The following is a 27,435-nucleotide window of genomic DNA, read 5'->3' as shown; positions in this document are numbered from 1 at the left end:
TGTAGTCTAAAATAATGGTTTTTATTATTATTCACATAGCGTCAAGTAAATCAGAGAGCACAGGCTCCAACTCATTGTGTAACAGTAAGGCTTTTAACAAAAATTTTAACTTTGCATTGTTAGCTTATTCATTCCTCATTAATTCTCAGTAATTCTCTCGAAGTTGCTTCATTTCTGGTGAGAACAGGATGCAGTCTCACTCAGATTGGGCAACAAGAGATTTGGAGACCATTTGCCTTAGAACATAGAACATAGAACATAGAACAGTACAGCACAGAACAGGCCCTTCAGCCCACAATGTTGTGCCGACCATTGATCCTCATGTATGCATCCTCAAATTTCTGTGACCATATGTATGTCCAGCAGTCTCTTAAATGACCCCAATGACCTTGCTTCCACAACTGCTGCCGGCAACGCATTCCATGCTCTCACAACTCTCTGTGTAAAGAACCCGCCTCTGACATCCCCTCTATACTTTCCTCCAACCAGCTTAAAACTATGACCCTTCGTGCTAGCCATTTCTGCCCTGGGAAATAGTCTCTGGCTATCAACTCTATCTATGCTTCTCATTATCTTGTATACCTCAATTAGGTCCCCTCTCCTCCTCCTTTTCTCCAATGAAAAGAGACCGAGCTCAGTCAACCTCTCTTCATAAGATAAGCCCTCCAGTCCAGGCAGCATCCTGGTAAACCTCCTCTGAACCCTCTCCAAAGCATCCCCATCTTTCCTATAATAGGGCGACCAGAACTGGACGCAGTATTCCTTCTACAATAGCAATCTGATTGATCCCACTCCCCTTTCTTTAACCTTGTACATCTGCAGGGTTTAGCCTTATAACTCCGTACGAAATGGGTAACAGTGAATCAGCAGCCAGTATCCTTCCCTGTAGCTCATAGGTGCACCCTGCACACATTTAGTGTCCAATTCGCAATGGGTGCTGCATACCCTGTGGGAGCCCTGTGTCCTGTTGGGTGCTTTCTGCCCAATGAATGCTCTGTACCTTGTAGGTTTTCAATATCCAGTGAGAGCACGGTGCACAATGAGGTATATTTACCCAGTGAGGGGGGAGGGGGGCTCTGTACTCCCTGTCTGGTAAAACCAGTGACCTACTCAATGTAGGTCTGAAACAGTTCTCTCACCTTGTTTCAATGCTCCTTGGTGGATTGATAGTGGGATTTGGCCTCAGTGTGAGTCCTCCCCTTAGACCTGTGGGTCACTGTGACCCTGTGCTTTCCTGATTGAATGGACCAAAGTGGCAGGGAGAGGCTCCGAGAGGAGCCAATGCAGGGACAGAGAGAGAAGAGGCCCGTCCCTGCTCCTGCCTGTGTCAGACTCGTCCCACTGCCCACACAGAAAGGACCGAGCCATCCAGCCGTGATTGTACTCTCACATTCCTCTGATTTTTCTCTAGAGAAACCCTGTGGATGTGTTCCCTCAGGGATTGTACTAAATACTCCTCCGCATTCCCTCCAGCTTCTGGAGTCTCCTGATATGCACACATCACCTTTCTGAAAATCTGAAGAAAGGAGAGACATATCAGACTGAGTGCAATGATGCAACCTGTAAAGACAGACATATGTTTCTTTATTTAATACAAGCCAATTAGCAAGGTCTTACAAATAGTGATTAGATAACGACCAGATTGTCATTCTCTCTCCTCTTCGTACTGTTACTTGATTTGTCACTTTATGAACAGAAATTGCTGGAGAAAGTCAACAGGTCCAACAGCACCTGTGCAGTGAGAAACAACGAGTTAACAGCTCTGAGGAAGGGTCCCGAAACGTTAACTCTGTTTTCTCCTTCACAGATGCTGCCTGCTGAGCTTTTCCAGCAACTTTGTTTTTGTCAATGTTTCGAGTCCAGTCTGACTCAGCATATGAATTGTGTAAAGAACGTATCTTTTTATTCATCTGTGCTTCTGAAATGGGAAAAGAACTGGGAGAAAAGCCAAGGATTGTTGAAGAATTACTATACCTTTTACAAGTGAGTTACCTGACCCTCACGGTAAGTGTTGTTTACACAGGTGCTTGTTCAAGCAGTAGGGGAAGCCTAGCTAAAGACAAGCTGAAGCTGGGGAGTGGGGGGCATGTTGTGAATGACTGGAGATCTAGTGGGCAACAAATAGCTGATTGGTCTGAGAAAAGGTGCCTAGTTGATGACGGTAAACCCCATGAAGAGGAATCACTGAACTGCCTTCCCAGTCTTTCCCTCTGCCCATCACACCCACATTGTTTCTGCACCTATTGGTCTTGATGTATATTTAAAATGGGAGAAGTTCCATTCGTTGGAGAGCTGGGTCGTGATGCTAGCAGCGTGGGCTCAATCCCTGTACAAACACATACTCACACACACACACACACACACACACACACACACACACACACACACATACTCACACACACACACAGACACACACACACAGACACACACACACACACACACACACACACACACACACACACAGACCAATGGGGCCATATGGTTTGAGGGCGAGTGCTGTTACATACGCAGTTTGGTACCTGCAGGAGTTCGGTCTCTCTTTAAAATGAAAAGCATTGGTTTCTAATTCTAAAAGAGATGACAGTCTGGGATTTTGGGGGTTTTTTTCTGGCATGTTGCTCAGGATTTCAGGATTGAATTTTGCAGCTTTAGTCAGGTATTGATGACAACAATCTCACAGCTGTTTGTAACCTCACACAAAGGCGTGAAAAGTGTAGATAATCTCACCCAGAGAGAGCAGTAACAGGCCAGACCTTTGACCATGTTTAACACTGCCACAAAGCCTAGGCAAGCGAGGAAGGGCACAGTGACTGGTACACAGAGGCAGACAGCTGACAGAGAATGATCTGGTGACACAGTGATAGTCATCCTCAGCGAGGTCAATGCAGGCTCTGTCACTGGGTCTGGGGGTAAACACACTGTGGAGACAAAAGTGAAAAAAAATCGTCAGAATTCTCAGGGTGGGGTGCTCATTGTAGGCTGCTGTGGACTCAATGGGCTGAATGGCCTGCTTCCACACTGTGGGGATTCGATCCTGAGAATCTATCTCCTGGTAATTAGTCAAACTGACTGGCTGAGAGATTTAAAAGCACACTACCTACTCTTCACAATATCCATGGTTTGCATTCCAATTAAAGAGCTCGGAACTTTTGTATTTGGGGAATTTTCCATCTGCTATCATTTACAATCGGCTGATCACCTTTACCTAGGTGCTGTGGGGGTGGGCAGTGTTAGCTTTTTAGGACCGTCTCACAAAGCTTGAACCAGGAGAAGTTTTTGGACCTAATGCTCTCGGGGAAATGGGGAATGTCGGTTCCCTGAGAGTCAGCTCCTGTTGTCTGTGAGCTTCCAAGGTGAGTTCTAGGCCCACACCAGGTCCTCTGGCCAGAGACTGATCTCTAACCAGGTCATGGGTAACGCCACCCGAAGGTTGAAGGAACAGCAACTCATATTCCGCTTGGGAACCCTGCAGCCCAATGGTATCAAAGATAACAAAGTGTGGAGCTGGATGAACACAGCAGGCCAAGCAGCATCTCAGGAGCACAAAAGCTGACGTTTTGGGCCTAGACCCTTCATCAGAGAGGGGGATGGGGAGAGGGAACTGGAATAAATAGGGAGGGGGGGGAGGCGGACCGAAGATGGAGAGAAAACAAGATAGGTAGAGAGGAGAGTATAGGTGAGGAGGTAGGGAGGGGATAGGTCAGTCCAGGGAAGATGGACACGTCAAGGAGGTGGGATGAGGTGGTAGGTAGGAAATGGAGGTGCGGCTTGGGGTGGGAGGAAGGGATGGGTGAGAGGAAGAACAGGTTAGGGAAGCAGAGACAGGCTGGGCTGGTTTTGGGATGCAGTGGGGGGAGGGGACGAACTGGGCTGGTTTTGGGATGCAGTGGGGGGAGGGGAAGGGCCGGGCTGGTTTTGGGATGCAGTGGGGGGAGGGGAATGGCTGGGCTGGTTGTGTGGTGCAGTGGGGGGAGGGGACAAACTGGGCTGGTTTTGGGATGCAGTGGGGGAAAGGGAGATTTTGAAGCTTGTGAAGTACGCGTTGATGCCATTGGGCTGCAGGGTTCCCAAGCAGAATATGAGTTGCTGTTCCTGCAACCTCCGGGTGGCATCATTGTGGCACTGCAGGAGGCCCATGATGGACATGTCGTCTGAGGAACGGGAGGGGGAGTTGAAATGGTTCGCCACTGGGAGGTACAGTTGTTTGTTGCGAACCGAGAGGAGGTGTTCTGCAAAGCGGTCCCCAAGCCTCCACTTGGTTTCCCCAGTGAAGAGGAAGCCACACCAGGAGCAATGGATACAATATACCACACTGGCAGATGTGCAGGTGAACATCTGTTTGATATGGAAGGTCATCCTGGGGCCTGGGATAGGGGTGAGGGAGGAGGTGTGGGGGCAAGTATAGCACTTCCTACGGCTGCAGGGGAAGGTGCCGGGTGTGGTGGGGTTGGAGGGGAGTGTGGAGCGGACAAGGGAGTTGCGGAGAGAGTGGTCTGTCCGGAAGGCAGACAAGGGTGGGTATGGAAAAATAGCTTGGGTGGTGGGGTCGAATTGTAGATGGCGGAAGTGTCGGAGGATGATACGTCGTATCCGGAGGTTGGTGGGGTGGTATGTGAAGATGAGGGGGATCCTCTGGGGGCGGTTGTGGGGGGGGGGTGCGGACTGTGAGGGATGTGTCATGGGAAATGCGGGAGACGCGGTCAAGGGAGTTCTCGACCACTGCGGGGGGAAAGTTGCGGTCCTGGAAGAACGTGGGCGTCTGGGATGTGCGGGAGAACCTCTCGCCAAATGATATCAATGTGGATTTCACAAGCTTCAAAATCTCCCCTCCCCCCACTGCATCCCAAAACCAGCCCAGCTGGTCCCTGCCTCCCTAACCTGTTCTTCCTCTCACCTATCCCCTCCTCCCACCTCAAACTGCGCCTCCATTTCCTACCTACTAAGTTTCCTCTCCAGTTATCTTCTCCTCTATCCATCTTCTGTCCACCTCCCCTTCTCTCCCTATTTACTTCAGAACCTCCTCCCCCTCCCCCATTTCTGAAGAAGGGTCTAGGCCCGAAACATCAGCCTTCCTGCTCCTCTGATGCTGCTTGGCCTGCTGTGTTCATCCAGCTCTGCACCTTGTTATCTCTAGCCAGCTCATGCAGCCTCTTCACTGAAAGTTACTGACTACTCATTCCCCAAAATGTTGACCTACCTCATTGTCCTGCTGGCTTCCCCACTCGCTCCCCGGATACTCATTTTGTTGTGAATTCTCGGGGATTTGAATGTCTTGTATCCCACTGTCTGAGCCTGTCAGTGAAAGCGAACCAGCTGCTAGAGTCCTACCTGAAAGGGTCACTTCTCCATCCTGATTCTTACCCCCCAGTGGGGCAAGCAGGGAGCAGCGATATATCCCAGCATCCCCTTCCGTCACCTGAGCTAGTATGAGTGAGTCGTTCTCATCAATGGTCACATTCCCATTGAAATCCCTGTAACGAACAGATTTACTTCCAGTCTTCCGAATAATTCCGCTCAGCGTGGCCTCCTCTACCTTTGGAAGTGGAAGGGAAAGTTTGGAGTTAGTTGATGCCTGGGATTGTTATCTTATTGAACACAATAATCCAACCACCCCCTTCCACGGCCCACGTCATTATGCAGCTGGTGCAAACAGGGAAAACGTTTCCGATTGCAAACCACACAGCCCAATACCGACCCGGTTTTCCTCAGGCTCCCACAGCAGGAATGGGTGGTTCTCCATGCTGGCAACATGTTTACATTATCCCGGTCACTCCAGCGCACGTACACACTACTGCGGCCAACTGTAAACTCCAACAGCCCATCCCCAGGTTCAATGGATTCTTACTGAGCAGCAGTATGGATTACTGAGACCAGGTTCCCACTGGACAGCAGTGTGGATCACTGAGACCAGGTTCCCACTGAACAGCAGTGTGGATCACTGAGACTGGGTTCTCACTGGACAGCAGTGTGGATCACTGAGACCGGGTTCCCACTGGACAGCAGTGTGGATCACTGAGACCGGGTTCCCACTGAACAGCAGTGTGGATTACTGAGACCGGGTTCCCACTGGACAGCAGTGTGGATCAATGAGACCGGGTTCCCACTGAACAGCAGTGTGGATCACTGAGACTGGGTTCCCACTGGACAGCAGTGTGGATCACTGAGACCGGGTTCCCACTGAACAGCAGTGTGGATTACTGAGACCGGGTTCCCACTGGACAGCAGTGTGGATCACTGAGACTGGGTTCCACTGGACAGCAGTGTGGATCACTGAGACTGGGTTCCCACTGGACAGCAGTGTAGATTACTGAGACCGGGTTCCCACTGGACAGCAGTGTGGATCACTGAGACTGGGTTCCCACTGGACAGCAGTGTGGATCACTGAGACCGGATTCCCACTGGACAGCAGTGTCGATCACTGAGACTGGGTTCCCACTGGACAGCAGTGTGGATCACTGAGACTGGGTCCCCACTGAACAGCAGTGTGGATTACTGAGACCGGGTTCCCACTGGACAGCAGTGTGGATCACTGAGACCGGGTTCCCACTGAACAGCAGTGTGGATCACTGAGACCGGGTTCCCACTGAACAGCAGTGTGGATTACTGAGACCGGGTTCCCACTGGACAGCAGTGTGGATCACTGAGACCGGGTTCCCACTGAACAGCAGTGTGGATCACTGAGACCGGGTTCCCACTGAACAGCAGTGTGGATTACTGAGACCGGGTTCCCACTGGACAGCAGTGTGGATCACTGAAACCGGGTTCCCACTGGACAGCAGTGTGGATTACTGAGACCGGGTTCCCACTGGACAGCAGTGTGGATTACTGAGACCGGGTTCCCACTGGACAGCAGTGTGGATTACTGAGACCGGGTTCCCACTGGACAGCAGTGTGGATCACTGAGACCGGGTTCCCACTGGACAGCAGTGTGGATCACTGAGGGTTGGTTCCCAATGGGCGGTCCTCTGGGTCACAGAGTGGGTTCCCACTGGACAGCAGTGTTGACCACTGAGGATAGATTCCCTCTGGGCAGCAGTGTGGATCACTGTGAGTTGGTTCCCACTGGGCAGCAGTGTGGATTGCTGAGACCGGATTCCCACTGGACAGCAGTGTGGATCACTGAGACCGGGATCCCACTGAACAGCAGTGTGGGTCACTGAGACCGGGTTCCCACTTGACAGCAGTGTGGATCACAGAGACCGGGTTCCCACTGGACAGCAGTGTGGATCACTGAGACCGGGTTCCCACTGGACAGCAGTGTGGATCACTGAGACTGGGTCCCCACTGAACAGCAGTGTGGATTACTGAGACCGGGTTCCCACTGGACAGCAGTGTGGATCACTGAGACCGGGTTCCCACTGGACAGCAGTGTGGATCACTGAGACCGGGTTCCCACTGAACAGCAGTGTGGATTACTGAGACCAGGTTCCCACTGGACAGCAGTGTGGATTACTGAGACCGGGTTCCCACTGGACAGCAGTGTGGATCACTGAGACCGGGTTCCCACTGGACAGCAGTGTGGATTACTGAGACCGGGTTCCCACTGGACAGCAGTGTGGATCACTGAGACTGGGTTCCACTGGACAGCAGTGTGGATCACTGAGACTGGGTTCCCACTGGACAGCAGTGTAGATTACTGAGACCGGGTTCCCACTGGACAGCAGTGTGGATCACTGAGACCGGGTTCCCACTGGACAGCAGTGTGGATCACTGAAACCGGGTTCCCACTGGACAGCAGTGTGGATTACTGAGACCGGGTTCCCACTGGGCAGCAGTGTGGATTACTGAGACCGGGTTCCCACTGGACAGCAGTGTGGATTACTGAGACCGGGTTCCCACTGGACAGCAGTGTGGATCACTGAGGGTTGGTTCCCAATGGGCGGTCCTCTGGGTCACAGAGTGGGTTCCCACTGGACAGCAGTGTTGACCACTGAGGATAGATTCCCTCTGGGCAGCAGTGTGGATCACTGTGAGTTGGTTCCCACTGGGCAGCAGTGTGGATTGCTGAGACCGGATTCCCACTGGACAGCAGTGTGGATCACTGAGACCGGGATCCCACTGAACAGCAGTGTGGGTCACTGAGACCGGGTTCCCACTTGACAGCAGTGTGGATCACAGAGACCGGGTTCCCACTGGACAGCAGTGTGGATTACTGAGACCGGGTTCCCACTGGACAGCAGTGTGGATCACTGAGACCGGGTTCCCACTGGACAGCAGTGTGGATCACTGAGACCGGGTTCCCACTGAACAGCAGTGTGGATTACTGAGACCAGGTTCCCACTGGACAGCAGTGTGGATTACTGAGACCGGGTTCCCACTGGACAGCAGTGTGGATCACTGAGACCGGGTTCCCACTGGACAGCAGTGTGGATTACTGAGACCGGGTTCCCACTGGACAGCAGTGTGGATCACTGAGGGTTGGTTCCCAATGGGCGGTCCTCTGGGTCACAGAGTGGGTTCCCACTGGACAGCAGTGTTGACCACTGAGGATAGATTCCCTCTGGGCAGCAGTGTGGTTCACTGTGAGTTGGTTCCCACTGGGCAGCAGTGTGGATCACTGAGAGGAGATTCCCAATGGACAGCCTTGTGGATCACTGAGAGTGGGTTCCCACGAGACAGCTGTGTGGATCACTGAGAAGGGATTCCCAATGGACAGCAGTATGGATCACTAAGAGTGGGTTCCCACTAGACAGCAGTGTGGATCTCTGAGAGTGGGTTCTTAGTGGGCAGCACGGTGGATCACAGAGGGTGGATCAGGCTAACAGGAACAGTTCAGGCTTCTTAGGGGTCAGATTAAGGAGCCTTGGTGTTGATGTTTTTATTTCTGAAGTAATTTCTGTCCTTACTCTTTTTCACCGTGTTTACTAAATCCAGACTTTATTTGAAAATCTCAGAGTTTAGACACAACAAGATGTTACGTAAATAGTTGGTGTAGTTTTTATTTTGACCAGATCATGAACATATTGAGGCTTCTTTCTTGTATATTTCACTAGATCTCTATAAATTCTCTATAAACGAAAGCCCATGAATGCTCTTCCTGTGCCATGAAGGAAATTCTTGATGCCCCCTGTAGCCTGGGTGACCACATGTCCAGGGAACATTGCTCATTAGGACAGATTGAGATGGGGACTTCTGAATGCCAGCAGTTCCTGGGATCATTAGAAAGCCTCCTCCCGGGCTAAGATCTCTGACGCCAGCACACTGCTAAAGGCAGTCTCCCTGCAGACTGAAAGTGTACAGACTGGGAGGAAATGGGTGACTGGCGAAAGGGTATGGAGGACCAGGCACACAGGGCAGACTGGTTCGAGCCCGTGTTGCTCTCTGCCTCGTGTTCGGTTCTGAATCCTGGTAAGAATGCAGGTTCCCCTGAAGGCTACAGCAGGCCATATCCAACAGATGGTTGGAGTCATACCTGACGCGTAGGAAGATGGTTGTGGTTGTGGGAGGTCAGTCATCTCAGCTCCAGGGCATCTCTGCAGGAGTCCCTCAGGGTAGTGTCCCAGGCCCAACCATCTTCAGCTGCTTCATCAATGACCTTCCCTCCATCATAAGGTCAGAAGTGGGGATGTTCGCTGATGATTGCATAGTGTTCAGCACCATTCGTGACTCCTCAGATACTGAAGCAGTCCATGTTCACATGCAACAAGATCTGGACAATATCCTGGCTTGGGCTGAGAAGTGGCTAATAACATTCATGCCACACAAATGCCCGGCAATGACCACCTCCAATAAGAGACAATCTAACCACTACCCCCTTAACATTCACAGTGGAACCATCAGTAAATCTCCCACTATCAACATCCTGGGGGTTACTATTGACCAGTACCTTAACTGGACTCACCACATTTACATAATGGCTACAAAAGCAGGTCAAAATTTGGGAATATAGTGTTGAGCATGTCACTTCCTGACTCCCCAAAACCTGCCCACCATCTACAAGGCACAAGTCAGGAGCGTGAAGGAATACTCCCCACTTGCTTGGATTCGCCCAGCTCTGACATTCAAGAAGCTTGATACCATCCAGGACAAAGCAGCCGCTTGACTGGCACCACATCCACAAACATTCACCCCCTACACGCTCCCACTGTTCAGTAGCTGCAGTGTGTACTATCTACAAGACTCACTGCAGAAATTCACCAAAGATCCTCAGGCAGCACCTTCCAAACCCACGACCCACTTCCGTCTAGAAGGACAAGGGCAGTAGTACGTGGAAACACCACCACCTCCAGTTCCCCTCCAAGTCACTCACCCTCCTGACTTAGAGAAATATTGCCATTCCTTCACTGTCACTGGGGCAATATCCTCTCTAATGGCATAGTGGGTCAACCAAAAACAGGTGGACTGAAGCAGTTCAAGAAGGCAGCTCAGCCCCACCTTCTCAAGGGGCAACTAGGGACGGGCAATAAATGCTGGAGCAGCCGTGACACCCACGAATGAGTTTTAGAAAAGTAGTATGGTGGAAAGCCAATGGTCAATCGGAAGTTTGGGAATTTACTAGGATCAATGGATTGAATAGTCTGGACACTTTTGATTTTTGAGGTTACACATGTGAACTCTAGAGGGGGTGCCCCCCCACCCAGTTATCAGGATCAAGGATTTCACTGAGTAGGGCCAGATGGAGAGCAGCAAACAGTACAGAAGGATCTTGACCTGAACTGTCAAATTTCCTGCTCTTCTGATGCTGCCTGGCCTGCTGTGTTCCTCCAGCTCCACACTGCGTTATCTCAGATTCTCCAGCATTGGCAGTTCCCACTATCTCTGAGCAAACAGTATGGGACTGTGGTGCATGGTGACAGAGTTAAAAAGAGAGATGAGGTCCCAAAGGTAGAGTTCAAAGAGACAGAAAATAAAAATCAAAATTCCAAAGGTTATAATCTCAGTGCTACATGCTGGTGCTTGTAGAAATAGGAAGATAAAGCAGGAGAAATGGTGTGGGAGAGGAGGTTTAGATTCCTGGAACATTGTGAGTGGTTCTGGCAAAGACTGGACCTGTTAAATTACCCTGACAGGGATGGTGTTGGGGAGGTATGTAAGCATTACTGAAGAGTGTTAAAACCAGCTCAGTGGGGTACTAGGAACCTTAACAGGGATTCAACGTAAAGGGAAGCAAATTTGGGAGTGGATGGTGGGCATTAACGAAATGAATATGGATGGTTGAGGAATGTACAACAAAGCTGTTGTACAGAGACGGTTTTTGCTTGAATGCAAAGTGTTTAGTGAGTTAGAGGGGTGACCTGAGGACACAGATAGATACTGGGGTGTATTATCTTATAGATAACATTAACGTACGGTTCAAAAAAGACCGAAGCAGCAAATTCCTTGGTTAAACGGTTTGCAAACAGAATAGAGAAGGAATAAAATGGGTGTGATTTGCAGCTTGTTTGTGATTGAGGAGGGATGATATATTAGAAAGATTATCAAAACCTAAACCTGGGTGGGATTGCAAGTTGTTGGATGAAACCCACACAGACACAGGGAGAACATGCAAACTCCATACAGACGGTCACCTGAGGCTGGAATCGAACCTGGGTCCCTGGTGCTGTGAACCAGCAATGCTAAACACTGAGCCATCATGTCGAGAGGAGCTGTCGGTGCCTAGGTATTCTGCCCTGCTATTTAAATCACAACATTTTAAAAGTATTGTTAATCTGAAGGTTTTTGGGAGTAACGTGGTTGTGACAGATGCAAACATTAATGTGGGATTTCCTCCTCTGGTGGGGCTTAATCCGAGAGCAGTAGGGTTGAAGTCTGTGAGGACTGAGTGGGTAGGTGTAGGATGATGTTACCGTAGGTCTGCCTGAGGCAGGATGATCTAGAATGTTCCACTCAGAGGTTTCACACCAAATGGCGGGCAGTTACTAGTGGGGCACCACATGAGCCTGGACCCCAGCTATTCACGGTGTATGTAAATGACCTGCATGTGGGGATCGAATTAAACGTTTCTGTTGGCTGACAGCACAGAACTGGGTGGGATTGCGAGTGGCGAGGAGGGTACATGGAGGGTTCTGGATGATTTGGACAAGTTGTGAGAGTGGGCGAATATGGCAGATCCAATATAGCATGATTCAATGTGAAGTGATACACTTTGATGTGCAAATAGAAAGGAAGAGTGTTACTTAAATGGTGATATATTGGGAAGTGTACAAAGGGATCTGGGTGTCCTTGCACACCAGGCAGTGCAAGTAGACAGGCAGGTGTGCAAGCAATGAGGAAGGTTAATGATATGTTGGCCGTCATAGCAAGAAGATCTGCGTTCAGGAGTAGGGATGTTTCACTGCAGTTTTACAGGGCCTCGGTGAGACCACACCAGGATACTGCGTGCAGTTTTGGTCTCTCTACCTCAGAGAGAATATACTTAACGTAGAGGGAGTGCGGCAAAGGTTCACTGGGCTGGCACTGGGGAGGCAGGACTGTCCCATGAGGAGAGATTGGTTTGACTGGGTGTGAATTTACTTGAGTTTAGAAGGATGTGAGGGGATCTGATTGAAACAAATACAATTCGAACAGGGATGTAGGGAAAATACGGAGTTGATTGTTTCGGATTGAGATGAGGAAAGATTTCATCACTCAGAGGGTAGCGAACCTGTGGAATTCTCCACCACAGGCCGCTGCTGAGGTCAAGTCATTGAATACATTCGGGAAAGAGGTAGATATTATTTTAGATTTAGAGGCATCTCGGGTTATAGAAGGAATGTGACACTGAGATGACCATGACCATACTGAATGACAGAGGCCCAGTGGTTTAGTCCTGCTCTATTTTTATGAGGCCATCACGGTTGAGTGAGGAACTAAAGAGGGTCAGTCCCACTGCTGAGGTTGTGCTATAGATCCTTAAACAGTGTGAGACAATGACAGTGACAAACATGGAAGAAAATCTACATGGACAGAATCAATTGAACAGTAACAGTAAGGGATTTTAATTACCAGAGTATTAACTGGAATAGGATTAGGGTAAAAGGGGCCGAGGACTCGGAATTTTGGAACGTATTTAGGAAAACTAATCAACAGGAGAGCATTTTGTTGGCGGTGTTTAAAATAGAGTTAGATTTTGTGCAGTCGCGTGAAAAAATAAATGAGATTGAGAGACAAAGTTTTTAAGTTAGGAAAGGGTGGGAGTTCACGAACCAAGATGGAGTGTGGCAAGGTGCAGGCCGGAAACCGGAGTTTGGAAGGTGAGCCTGTGTCAGGGACAGGCGAGAGAAGGAGATGTACGCGATTCAAAACAGGGAGGTGTTCCATCAAAGAAAGAGGGAGCGACACCCTGATTGAGATTGCCTCCTCCCAAGATGGCGTCAGCTGGGCCTGGTGGAGGAAGGTAGTGTTGGTGGTGTGGTGGTGGTGATGGAGGCCCAGTGCTGGACTCATGGTAGCAGCAGTGAGGTGATGGTTAGCCCCAAGCCCCACGGTAAATTGGAGGTGCCCACAGAGTGCCAATGGTGGTAATGGTTGTGGTGAGGGTGACTTCTTTTGCTTTATTCTGGCTTTATATTCTGTGTTTCACTTCATATTCCGTGTTTCAGGATGGTGTGGATAGAGGCCACACCAAACAACGCTTTTCCCCTCATTTCTAATACGCGTGACAGTGAATAAATTCAACGTGATCAAATCCTTGTTTATGTCCCACTTCCCAGTCTCCGAACCACCAACTGGTAACTCAGAGCAGGTTCGTGCTGGGTCACCAGTTGCCTGCCTCCGACTGTAATGTAACTGCCTCTCCGCATCAACCCCATTCCCGCCCCATCCCGTCCTGGCGGGATCTAGGGACACCATCCTTTGCATCGCTACATCCACTCAACACCGACCCAGCCCCTTCACCGTGCCCGCTCTCAGAACAACTCAAGCCCCCGCTTCGGCACTACTCTGAAGTCTTCACATGGGCTGTTCAAAACCCAAGGGTAAGTGGCTAAGAGTGTCAGACTTCTTGCGTGAAATGTGATCACTGTTTTGGGTGGCACGGTGGCTCAGTGGTTAGCACGGCTGTCTCACAGCGCCGGGGACCCGGATTCGATTCCAGTCGTGGGTGACTGCGCGTGTGGGTTTCCTCCCACAGTCCAAAGACGTGCAGGTCAGGGAGGATTGTCCATGCTAAGCCGCCCCAACAATGTGCAGGTAAGCTAGCCATGGGAAATGCAGGGTTACAGGGCTAAGGTGAGGGGTTCGGGTTTGGGTGGGATGCCCTTCAGAGAGTCGGAGTGGAATTGATGGGCTGAATGGCCTGCTTCCATACTGGAAGCATTCATATTTCCTCCCATTGTGTTTCAAATATTGAGTGCGCACTGGAACCGAAAATGGCCGCAACATCTCTGGAGCAGGCAGGGCAAGCAGTTTGTTCACGAGGCCCTTTAAGAGGGCAACAGCACTACACAGGCACTGTACCCAGCAGGTGGGGGACACCTGAAAGTATTAAATGCTGGATGTGAGCCTTAGACCTTAGCCGACTGTGCAAACGACAAACCCTGGACTTAAGAGTCTTGATCAACAAGAATCAGTTCCATTAAATGGCTGCGATGCACGAGCGATACATTGTGACCTGGAAAGAGTCACTCGAGTTGCCAAATTTGCAAGCACGATCCAAATTCCCACAGTTAGCACTCCTCGTACCACAAAACATAGTGAAGTACTAAGGATGGCAAGGCTTCAATCTTGTACTGCTGTACACATGGAGAGTCCTTGACACTGGTCCGGCTCCCTCAGAGTCAGCTCTAAGAGTGAACAGAACCTCTGACACTTCTGCTAGTATCTGCCAGCCAGGGTTCCCTGATTGTATCAGAATAACAGCCCCAGACAGGGAACATCATGCCGTGCGAGGTCCAAATGGCTGATCTTGGTATAATCGCTACAAACTACTTTTTAAATATGGCACTGTGCCAGGAAACCCCAGGGTGTCCCAGCAGGAACAACTACTCCCTCCTATGGGGAGAGGGGAGACATGAGGAGAGGGTCACACAGAGACATCTAGTTTCAGAGATCAGCCTGAGAAAGCTCACTTAGGCTCACAGAGAGAAACCCTCTAACAAGCTCCCCAAAATACTCATGTAAAGTCAAAGAGTCATACAGCATAGGAACAGACCCTTCGGTACAACCAGTCCATGCCGAACATAATCCCAAACTAAACTAGTCCTACCTGCCTGCTCCTGGCACACATCCCTCTAAACCGTTCCCATTCATGTCCTTATCCAAATGTCTTTTAAACACTGTAATTGCACCTGTATCCTCCACTTCCGCTGAAAGTTCATTCCACACGCAAACCAACCACTGTGTAAAACATTTGCCCCTCATTTTTTAAAAAAATCTCTCTCCCCTCACTTTAAAATGTGCCTCCTAGATTTGAAAATCCCCACCCTAGGGAAAAGAGAAGTACCATATACTCTCTTAGAGACAGTAGGAACTGCCGATGCTGGAGTCGGAGAAAACACAGCGTGCAGCTGGAGGAACATGGCAGGCCAGGCAGCGTCAGAGGAGCAGGAAAGCTGATGTTTCAGGTCATGCTTCTGAACAAGGGTCCTGACCTGAAACGTCAGCTGTCCTGCTCTTCTGATCCTGCCTGGCCTGCTGTGCCCCTCCAGCTCCACACTGTGTTATCATTAAATTTATCTGTATCCCTCACAATTTGATAAACTTCTATCAGGTTGCCTGCCAACCTCCTAGGCTCCAGAGAAAACTGTCCCATCATAGATTAGATTAGATTCCCTACAGTGTGGAAACAGGCCCTTCAGCCCAACAATTCCACACCGTCCCTTGAAGCATTCCACCCAGACCCAACCCCCTATAACCCACACACCCCTAAACACTACGGGCAATTTGGCACGGCCGATCCGCCTAGCCTGCATATCTTTGGACTGTGGGAGGAAACTGGAGCACCCGGAGGAAACCCACGCAGATACAGGGGGAATGTGCAAACTCCACACAGACAGTCACCCGAGGCTGAAATCGAACCTGGATCCCTGACGCTGTGAGGCTGCAGTGCTAACCACTGAGCCACCATGCCGCCCCATATCTAGCCTTTCTTTATAACTCAACCTTCCATTCCCGGCAACATCCTGGTAAACCTCTTCTGAGCCCTCTCCACCTGAATAGTATCCCTCCTACAACTGGGCAACCAGAACCGGACACGGTATTCCAAAAGAGGCTCTGCCAATATCCTGTACAACCTCAGCATAACGTCCCAACTCCGAGACTCAAAAGACTGAGTAATGAAGGCAAACATGCCAACAACCTTTTAACCAACCTGTCCACATGTGATGCAAACGTCAAAGAATTATGTACCTGCACCCCTAGTTCTCTTTATTCTACAACACTACCCAAGGCCTTACCTTTACTTGTATAAGCCCTACACTTGTTTGTTGAAACAAAATGCAATACCTCACATTTATCCAGATTGAACTCCATTTTTCAGCCCATTGACCCATTTGATCATGATCCCTTTGTAATCTCAGATTACCGCCTTCACTGTCTACTATGCCACCAATTTTGGTGTGGTCCACAACCTGGTAACCACGCCTTCTCATCTAAATCATTTATAGAAATAGTAAATAAAAGGGGAGTCTCTGCCAATCCCTGTGGCACACCATTAGTCATAGGCCTCCGGTCTGAAAAGCAACCCCCTACTACCGCTCTCTGTCTCCTGCCATTGAGCCAAAGATGTATCCCATTGGTAAGCTCACCCAGAATCCCCTGTGACCGATATTTATTGATGTTTGCCAATTTCTGGGACATGTCAGCGCATGCTCCCTCTAATCTCGGCACTGTTCCTGTTTCTGATAAACGTGATAGGCTCACTTGGAATTGAAATAAATCACTTTTAAGTTTCAATTCTTCAACAGTCAGTGCTGATTTCGTGTAGGAGCCCGCTCTGGTTTGCGGTCTCTGGCCTGTGCACTGCTTCCTTTCCTGTTTCCTGTCATCAGAAAATGAACCCAATTCGACTCAATTGTTTCCACTCATGGTCAGCGAGAATCACAGCGGTTCTAACTCAGTGCTGATGCCTTTCCTCCATGGCCCTGAGACCCTTCTACCTTGATCCTGAGACCACACCCCATGGCCATGAGATCCTTCTCCAATGACCCTGAGAAACCCAAACATCCTGTGAACTCCCTCAACTCAATTCGTATTTCCTCAGTTAGATCACATGATGAAGGAGTGGCACTCCATCATCGCTGTTACTCCCTCCTTATTATTGTCTATCCCCATCACTGTCTCTCCCCACCACTGTCTCTCACCCTGTCTCTCTCCCTGTCACTGTCTCTCTCCCCGTCACTGTCACTCCCCCATCACTGTCTCTCCCCCATCACTGTCTCTCCCCCATCACTGTCTCTCCCCCATCACTGTCACTCCCCCATCACTGTCACTCCCCATCACTGTCTCTCCCCATCACTGTATTTCGCCCATCATCACAATCTCTCCCCATCACTGTCACTCCCCCATCACTGTCACTCCCCCATCACTGTCTCTCCCCCATCACTGTCACTCCCCCATCACTGTCTCTCCCCATCACTGTATTTCGCCCATCATCACAATCTCTCCCCATCACTGTCACTCCCCAATCACTGTCACTCCCCCATCACTGTCACTCCCCCATCACTGTCACTCCCCCGTCACTGTCACTCCCCCGTCACTGTCACTCCCCCGTCACTGTCACTCCCCCGTCACTGTCTCTCCCCATCACTGTATTTCGCCCATCATCACAATCTCTCCCCATCACTGTCACTCCCCCATCACTGTCTCTCCCCCATCACTGTCACTCCCCCATCACTGTCACTCCCCCATCACTGTCTCTCCCCCATCACTGTCTCTCCCCCATCACTGTCACTCCCCCATCACTGTCACTCCCCCATCACTGTCACTCCCCCATCACTGTCTCTCCCCAATCACTGTCACTCCCCCATCACTGTCTCTCCCCATCACTGTCACTCCCCCATCACTGTCACTCCCCCATCACTGTCACTCCCCCATCACTGTCTCTCCCCAATCACTGTCACTCCCCCATCACTGTCACTCCCCCATCACTGTCACTCCCCCATCACTGTCACTCCCCCATCACTGTCTCTCCCCATCACTGTATTTCGCCCATCATCACAATCTCTCCCCATCACTGTCACTCCCCCATCACTGTCACTCCCCCATCACTGTCTCTCCCCCATCACTGTCACTCCCCCATCACTGTCACTCCCCAATCACTGTCACTCCCCCATCACTGTCACTCCCCCATCACTGTCACTCCCCCATCACTGTCACTCCCCCATCACAATCTCTCCCCATCACTGTCACTCCCCCATCACTGTCACTCCCCCATCACTGTCTCTCCCCCATCACTGTCACTCCCCAATCACTGTCACTCCCCCATCACTGTCACTCCCCCATCACAATCTCTCCCCATCACTGTCACTCCCCCATCACTGTCACTCCCCCATCACTGTCACTCCCCACTCCCCCATCACTGTCACTCCCCCATCACTGTCTCTCCCCATCACTGTATTTCGCCCATCATCACAATCTCTCCCCATCACTGTCACTCCCCAATCACTGTCACTCCCCCATCACTGTCTCTCCCCCATCACTGTCACTCCCCCATCACTGTCACTCCCCACTCCCCCATCACAATCTCTTCAGCTATCACTGTTACTGCCCAACAGTTTGATGAAATATTTGCCTCCGATTACACTGTTTTCAATATTACTTTACGCCACGAATGATTAGAGTGCTCTCACCTACCTTATACCAGCTGACAGATCGGTATGTTAGCATCGCCTGCCTCCTCGCTGTACAGGGTAATGTTGCTGCCTCTGTGCACCGTGCAGCTACTGAGAGCAGCTTGGTGGTCGCCACGCCTCTGAAGTACAGCAGGAAGAACACCACCCACTGGTGAATGTGCTCTAGAGAGAAGAGAGAACAAGCGCAAGTGAATTCCTGTGTCTCCCTAACCACCTTCATTCTCTCACTCCCTCTGTCACTACACTGAGTGCAGCCACACACACAAACATCAGGTCACTGCTACTGCCTCAGAGTCTCCCAGTGTCATGTCAGAGCACATCTCCACCTGGCCTGGTGCTCAGCTGGAACCAGCCTCTGGCCATGTAGTAATCAAAGCAGGGATTGTGAGCAAGCCATTGGACCACGTGAGGCATCACAACATATTGAGCTCCCTCTTTGCTGTTGGATAGCACTGAGACCCTCTCTGATGGGTTATTACCATCTCTACACTGGGTGCCCCACAGTGCACACTAGTTATTGTAACCTGTACACTGGATATCCCACAGTGCACACTGGTTATTGTAGTCTGTAAACTGGGTGCCCCACAGTGCACACTAGTTATTGTAACCTGTACACTGGGTGTCCCACAGTGCACACTAGTTATTGTAACCTGTACACTGGGTGTCCCACAGTGCACACTAGTTATTGTAGTCTGTACACTGGGTGTCCCACAGTGCACACAAGTTATTGTAACCTGTACACTGGGTGCCCCACAGTGCACACTAGTTATTGTAACCTGTACACTGGGTGCCCCACAGTGCACACTAGTTATTGTAACCTGTACACTGGGTGTCCCACAGTGCACACTAGTTATTGTAACCTGTACACTGGGTGCCCCACAGTGCACACTAGTTATTGTAACCTGTACACTGGGTGTCCCACAGTGCACACTAGTTATTGTAGTCTGTACACTGGGTGTCCCACAGTGCACACTAGTTATTGTAACCTGTACACTGGGTGTCCCACAGTGCACACAAGTTATTGTAACCTGTACACTGGGTGTCCCACAGTGCACACTAGTTATTGTAACCTGTACACTGGGTGTCCCACAGTGCACACTAGTTATTGTAGTCTGTAAACTGGGTGTCCCACTGTGCACACTAGTTATTGTAGTCTGTAAACTGGGTGTCCCACAGTGCACACTAGTTATTGTAGTCTGTAAACTGGGAGTCCCAGAGTGCACACTAGTTAGTGTAGTCTGTGCACTGGATGTCCCACAGTGCACACTGGTTATTGTAGCCTCTATGCTGGGTATCTTACAGTGCACACTGGATATTGCAGTCTGTACACTGGGCATCCTATAGTAAACACTGGTTATTTACATCTATACACTGGGTATCTCACAGTGCACACTGGTTATTGTAACCTATACACTCAGTAAATCACAGTGTACATTGGTTATTGTAGTCTGTAACAGTGGGTCTGTCACAGTGCACACTAGTTATTGCAGCCTGTACAGTGGGTATCTCACAGTGCACACTGGTTATTGTAGCCTGTACACCGGGTATCTCACAGTGCACACTGGTTATTGTAGCCTGTACACTGGTTATGTCACAGTGCACACTAGTTATTGTAGCCTGTACACTGGTTATCTCACAGTGCACACTGGTTAATGTGGCCTGTACACTGGTTATCTCACAGTAGGCACTGGTTATTGCAGCCTGTACACTGGGTATCTCACAGTAGGCACTGGTTCTTGCAGCCTGTACACTGGGTATCTCACCGTAGGCACTGGTTCTTGCAGCCTGTACACTAGGCATCTCACAGTGCACACTGGTTATTGTACCCTGTACTAGTTATTGTAGCCTGTACACCAGTATCTCAGTGCACACTGGTTACTGTAGTCTATTCACTGGTTATCTCACAGTGCACACTGGTTATTGCAGCCTGTACACTGGGTATCTCACAGTGCACACTGTTTATTGCAGCCTGTACACTGGGTATTTCACAGTGCACACTGGTTATTGCAGCCTGTACACTGGGTATTTCACAGTGCACACTGTTTGTTACCATGTGTACATTGGTTATCTCAGTGCCTGAGAATCACACACATACCTGGGAACTGAATCGCCAGAGTGTTCAATATTTAGGAAGGATGAAGAGAAAGGAAAGAATGAGTTGGCTTTGTTAGTGAAGTGCACTTAAATCGAGACTTAAAATTAGTGTGGGAGGATGTAAGAAGTAACAAGGAATGGAAAATATGTGTGGATGTTGTCTAGAAGTCTCAATTAGCAGTAAGCTGGCGAACATCATTAAACAGGAAATTAGAGATATGTCAACAAGAGTGTTATCGTCATCATGTTGACTCCATTTGTAGTCTGGGCAAACCACATTGCTGTCAATACTGTGTGGGATGTATTAAAATGCGTACAAGATGGTGTTGAGACCAACTAGGGACTAATCTATCCTAGATTTGGGATTGTGCAGTAAGAGGGCGTAATTTACTAATCTTCACATGCAAAACCTTTTAGGGAAGAGTGACGATGCATTTTGTTATCTTGGAAAGAAGGCACACCCATGGCTAACAAAAGAATTTAAGGATAGTATTAGATCAAAGAGGTGTCACATAACGATGCTAAGAAATAATAGAAAGCCACAGGATTGGGAACAGGTTAGAATTCAGGAAAGGAAGACAAAGAGATTGATTAAGAGGGAAAAAATCGTGAGTAAATTTTCAAGGCACATAACAGTGATCTGTAAGAACTTCTGTAAATGTGTAGAAAGAAAAACAAGACACATTTGTGATGACAAACAAAAGTAAATCACAAATGTGTTTGAAAAGGGAGAAGAGGAAAGGGAAGAACAATTCAATGTACACTTGAGTTTTGTTTTCAGATAATTTCCCAAAAGGACTATGGAACCAAGGTGACATTTTCAGAGGATGTATCTAACAGAAGTGATAAGGGATATCCAGTGGATGTGATGTATTTGAATTTTCAGAAAGCTTTTGATAAAGTCCTACAAATGGTGTTATTGTGCAAAATCAAAGCATCTGGGATTTTGGTGCAACAACGTTGCATAGATTGAGCAACAAAAACATAGATTGAGACTTGATTATCTGACAGGAAACTGCATCAGCTGCATTGATGAGACCACATCTAGAGTGCTGTGCACAGTACCAGTCTCCCTACCTCAGGAATCTTATTATTATCGAGGGAGAACAGTATAGGTTCAAATGACTGATTCCTCAAATGGTTATTTTGTCATATAGTGAGAGATTTGGCTGGGCCTGTATTCAATGGATTTTAGCAGAGTTACAGGGGATGTGGGGTCTGATTGAAACGTATAAAAGTCTAATAACAGGGCTGGACAGACTGAATGCAAGGATGATGTTTCCCCTCGCTGGTGAGTTGGGAATCTGGGGGGCTGGTCTCAGGATTCACAGTAGGCCAGTTTGGGCTGAAATGAGGTGAAATTTCTTCGCTCAGAAGGTGATGAACTTGTGGAATTCTCTTCCACAGAAGGCTGTAAGAGGCCAAGTCACTGAACTCATTTAAGAAAAAATTAGATCCATTTCCAGGTATCACAGGCATCAAAGGAGATAGCGGGAGTTTTGAGATAGAGATTCAGCTATAATCGCATTGATTGGTCAAGCAGCTCTGAATGGTCCGATTGGCCTACCTACTGTTATTCTTATTTTCTATATTCCTAGAAGCACTTTGACTAAGCAACAGTTACATTTAACAAAACAAAAAATTCACAGATTTTCTGAATCTTGGTCTGCATTTGAATCCCCTTTCCACACAACTTGTTGATTTTGCAGTTTCTTACTGGATCAGTTATTACTTGTTTAAGTCTCTTTCTCTGGTGACTGTGATGTAGATTTAGACATTTTCCTTATAAACTCTCCACTTACACCAATGATGCCTTCTAATGGGGCTCTCATTTCACAAACTTCAGCGGCAGCGGTTTTGGAGATAAAAGCTGTGGGATATTCTCTCGGTCCAGGTATTCAAAGCTAATATATTTTGTAGATGTCACCCTGGCCAAGAATCCAAGCAGTCCATGCTTGTATAGAGAATGTCCAACATTAAATGTGATTGGACAGCACCAGGGACCCCGGTTCAATTCCAGCTTCGGGTGACTGTCTGTGCGGAGTTTGTATATTCTCCCTGTGTCTGCGTGGGTTTTCCTCCAAGTGCTCCGGTTTCCTCCCACAGTCCAAAGGTGTGCTGGGTAGGCTGGGTCAGTCATGGAAAATTACCCATATTGTCTACGGATGTGCAGATTGGGTTGGTTAGCCATGGTTATCCAGGGTCACAGGAATAGGGTGGGATGCTCTTTGGGAAATGTCAGGCTACAGGGATAAGATGGGGTGGGTCTGGGTGGGATGTTGTTAGAGGGTCAGTGTGGACTCAATAGGCTGAATGGCTTGCTTTCACACTGTAGGGGTTCTATGATAAATTTCCTTCAGACAAATACCACAGCCATTCACAGGAGAAGTAAGTGACCCATCTGAAACAGACATGACAGAGCTCATCACCTCAATAGATGTCCAACTCAACTTGACCCAGGAGTGAAGATCACCTAGTCATCTGGTAAAGTTCTTGGGTTGCAAAACTTGAAGTCTCAACCTGCTGCTAAACAATGCAGATGAAACCTGGATGTGAGTTTGCTCGCTGAGCTGGAAGGTTAGTTTTCAGATGTTTCGTCACCATTCCAGGTAACATCATCAGTGAGCCTCTGGTGAAGCGCTGGTGTTATGTCCCGCTTTCTATTTATGTGTTTAGGTTTCCTTGGGTTGGTGATGTCATTTCCTGTGTTGGTGATGTCATTTCCTGTCCCCACCACAACCATTAAAGGAGTGCCAAAAGTGTCTCTAAAATATAAACACTATCGGTTTGCAAAACCTGTAATGTCAGTAGCAATAAACAAACATCGCTTGTCTGAGCAAGAAGGCATGCCTCCTTGATAAATGTTTAAACCCGATGAGCAATTTCAAACTTTTCACAAGACAATAACTCCTGACCGACATGGCACGTATCAGCCGGGAGAAGAGTTTGCAAGCATCTTGGGAATTCTTGCTGAAACCACAAAGAATCCTTAACCAAGTGGTATCTGCTACATTGGTATCCTGAAAGTGTCCAAGAGGACATCATTGATCTCACAGGGTTGGAAGATCCCCTCACCTCCCCTCCACCCACAGGAGAATTTACAGATTCCGATTTGACAAGAAACGAGCTCACTAACCGAAAGGCAATGAAACAGGCCAGGAGATGCTCGTTCAACAAAGTCGAAATAAGTTGCCTGTTTTTTGACACTCAACACTTGTCCCCCACCACAGAAGAAATCAAAGATCCTCCAGGCTTGAGGGTGGCCCAATGTCAATATTCACATGACTTCCCAGCAAGAGATGTGCAGGAAACGGAAGATCCGAACATTTTTCTGGATGTTACTGTTCAACATTCCTCCTTAGAACATAGAACATTAGGAGCAGGTGAAGGCCGCTCGACCTTTTCAACCTGCTGCACCAATCAATATGATCATTGGCTGACTGTCCAAATCACTCCCCTGTCCCCTCATACCCTTTGATCCCTTTTGAAACATGGAAAGTAATCCAGGAATGAATTTATTAGTCAGAGACTTTTGGAGAGAAGTGATAGCAGTAAACTTGTTACAATTCTTTAAGAAATTGTATCATGGGTAAAAGAGTGAGGAAAAATAAATCTGGGAAGAGATGTTGTATAAAGTATTTAGACTGAAAGGGTTAAGTTTAAAGCAGACATGCTCAGCAAATTAGTCACTATGTTTATCTTTGGTTTTGCTAATGTAGAGGAGACTGCACAGTGAGCAGTGAATACAGTAGAGTACAAATAAGATAACACTTCATCTGGAAGGGGCATTTGAGGGATGGAGAGAAGGGAGGAGGTAAAGAGTAAGCTGTTACACCTCCTATGGTTGCATGGGAAAGTGCTGTGGGAGGGGGCCGAGGTGTTGAGTGTGATAGAGGAGTGATGCAGGCAGTCACAGAGGAACACCGGCATAGGAAGGGAGGAGGCAGTGAGTTTGTTGGTTGCATTTTATTGGAGACTTGTTTGAGCGGAGGCTGGTGGGGCAGAAAGAGGAACCCCATCATTATTCCGGGGGTAGCAAAAGGGTGAGGGTAGGAACATGGGAAATCATAGATTCCCTACAGTGTGGAAGCAGGACCCTTGGCCCAACAAGTCCACACCGACCCTTGGAGCATCCCACCCAGACCCTTCCCCCCATAACCCACCTAATCCACACACCCCTGAACACTATGGGCAATTTAGCATGGCCAATCCACCTAACCTGCACATCTTTGGACTGTGCGAGGAAACCGGAGCATCCGGAGGAACCCACACAGACACAGGGAGAATGTGCAAACTCCACACAGACAGTCGCCCGAGGCTGAAAGTGAACCCGGGTTCCTGGCGCTGTGAGGCAGCAGTGTTAACCACTGAGCCACTGTGCCACGTGTGGGTCAGATATGGCTGAGGACCCTGTCAACCATGGTAAAGGGAGTCCTTGGTTGAGGAAAGAGTTGGAAACAGTCCAGTGGAAGTTGGCATCATCACAATCGAGGTGAGGGAGGTGGAACAACTGGGAGGATGGGATAGAGTCCTTGCAAGAAGCAGGATATGAGCAAGTATAGTCCAGTTAACTGTGGGAATTGGTGGGTCTGTAATGGATATTAGTGGACAGCCGATCCCCAGAAATGGAAACGTCGAAGTCAAGGAAGGAAGAGTCAGAAATGGATGATGCGAAAGTGAGAGAGGGATGGAAATTGGAAGCAAAACGGATGCATCTTTCCAGTTCTGAATGAGAGCAGGAAACAGTATCAGTGATGCATTGGAGAAAGAAGTTTTGGAGAGGGCTGAAATATATTGAGAGAAAGGGAGTTTAGATGCGGAAACGACATTGTAATTCAATGCTTATGGAAATCTATCAACGTGAAGGCCCAGACATTTTAATGGCCAGGCATCAGTTCTGCAGTACAGACAGGGGGTGTATGTCGGGAGGAGCCAGCCACGTGAGAAATGAAATTGGAACTGAAAGGAAATTGAAACTTTTGAGGGGGAATCCATTCTGTGCCTCAAAAAATCCCCCTAATATCAGAGAACTCACAGCGTTATGACACAGGTGAGTTTTCCTAGCCATGCAGGACAAGAGAGGAGATGATGAATCTGCTCTATCGTCTGAGTAATTATTAAACTGCATCGCCATCTCAGCACTGACCCCCTCAATTCCACAGCCCCTGCCCCACCAACCCATTCATTCCCCCACCCTGCCATGTCTGGCATCCTCTGCAGAGGATGAGAAACCCCCAAACCCAGGAGCCCCTCCTTCTGCTGACTACGCGTGTCCCTGGATTAATCTCTGCTGTTTGGTCATCAGATTTTTTAGGGCAGAAGTGATCCAGGAATGTGTGCTCAGAGTTGAATACAAGGGTTGTAATCCTGACCTGAATTTCTGGACCAAAATGCTTCTTGGAGCAATGAGATGGAAGAGTTTAAATTTCTCAGTGTGTGGGGTAACAGAGTTGTTTGATATTTCAGGAGCAAAGAGCAAATCTTTGCAAACATTCCAACAGTATTAAATATCAGCTCCAATGTTGTACTGTGAGTTTAATGTGGAAGCCCAGTACTTCCTCAAAAATTTCAGAGTCCAAGGATGCAACATTACCAAACAATAGTCGAAAGTAAACTGCCCAACTAGTTTTGAAGCCTTTAACATTTTTTACCTTGATAGGCCGTTGGTGAGCCACATTCCTGAGCCACTGTAATTTGTTTGGGGTATATACACCCACTGTGCTGTAATCTCAATGGGAAGGCAAACCTTTTGTCTCCAACGGGGCTGGGGGGTGACCACCAGACTTCACAGGGTCCAGAGTCAATGTTGAGGACTCCCAGGGTAACTGTGTTGCCACCTCTGCTGAGTCTGTCCTGCCGGTGGGACAGGACGAGGGATAGTGATGGTGGTGTCTGGGGCTTTGTAAAATCATGTCAAAACACACAGCGTATCTCGTTCTCCTTTCGCTACTTGCACATTAATAACAGGATGTGCTGTTAGCACCTCTCATTTTCCATCCAGACCTGCCCACATCTGTTTCCAAACAAAGCAGTCTACAAGGCCCTGGGTGGGATCGTTACAACTCCTAACAACCAAGAGACTGAGAATTTAACAGAGACAAGCCTCACTCAGCCTAGCAAGATCCCAGGTACAATGACAGTGAGCCAAACTCACTGCCTGCCAGAAACACACAACATTGATATCAATGTCTGACAAGTGGCTGCTCCAAAGGCAGTGAGAGACCTGGAAAGGACTATGACACTGTGTAACCTCAGTATCCCAGCCCAGGAATATTAGTATTAAACCTCAGAATCAGGTCACTCACCAGGCTGCTTCCACCTCATGTTTGTCCTTCTCGCTTTGTGAAATTTGCTGTCACAATCTCAGCATGGACTGTTTGCTGCTGATCATCACAGCCCCTGGCTGCAGTCGAGCTATATTTGCTCCCGAATGTGGGTGTGACTAAAGAGACCAATATTTACTGGCTGAGTGATATAGAGGCAGGAACCTCTTTGCAGCATGGAGCACTCCCTTGTTGTTGTGGACTGCGATTATCGACAAGAGGAAGTCAGAGTCTGTATCCTGAAACAGTTGAGTTAGGAATGACAGCATGAGGCCATTCAGCCCATCGTAGCTCCTTGAGTGAACTGC

The 27,435-nt window shown here is 48.7% G+C and overlaps 1 protein-coding gene across 1 annotated transcript; it reads right to left on the bottom strand.

Moving 5' to 3' along the window:
- On the bottom strand, positions 1 to 27,223 carry LOC132210730 (uncharacterized). Its single transcript, XM_059652644.1, has 5 exons — positions 27,110 to 27,223; positions 18,712 to 18,872; positions 5,329 to 5,533; positions 2,728 to 2,918; positions 1 to 1,516 (listed from the first exon to the last, which is right to left on the bottom strand). The coding sequence occupies exons 1-5, from the start codon at positions 27,126 to 27,128 to the stop codon at positions 1,328 to 1,330; spliced, it is 765 nt and encodes a 254-aa protein (XP_059508627.1). The 5' UTR covers positions 27,129 to 27,223; the 3' UTR covers positions 1 to 1,327.
- Positions 27,224 to 27,435: the final 212 nt, after the last annotated feature.

The sequence above is a fragment of the Stegostoma tigrinum genome, chromosome 19, assembly GCF_030684315.1.
Source record: "Stegostoma tigrinum isolate sSteTig4 chromosome 19, sSteTig4.hap1, whole genome shotgun sequence".
NCBI lineage: Eukaryota > Metazoa > Chordata > Chondrichthyes > Orectolobiformes > Stegostomatidae > Stegostoma > Stegostoma tigrinum.
The sequence above is the reverse complement of the archived record's forward strand: the minus strand, read 5'-3'. Positions and strand labels throughout refer to the sequence as shown.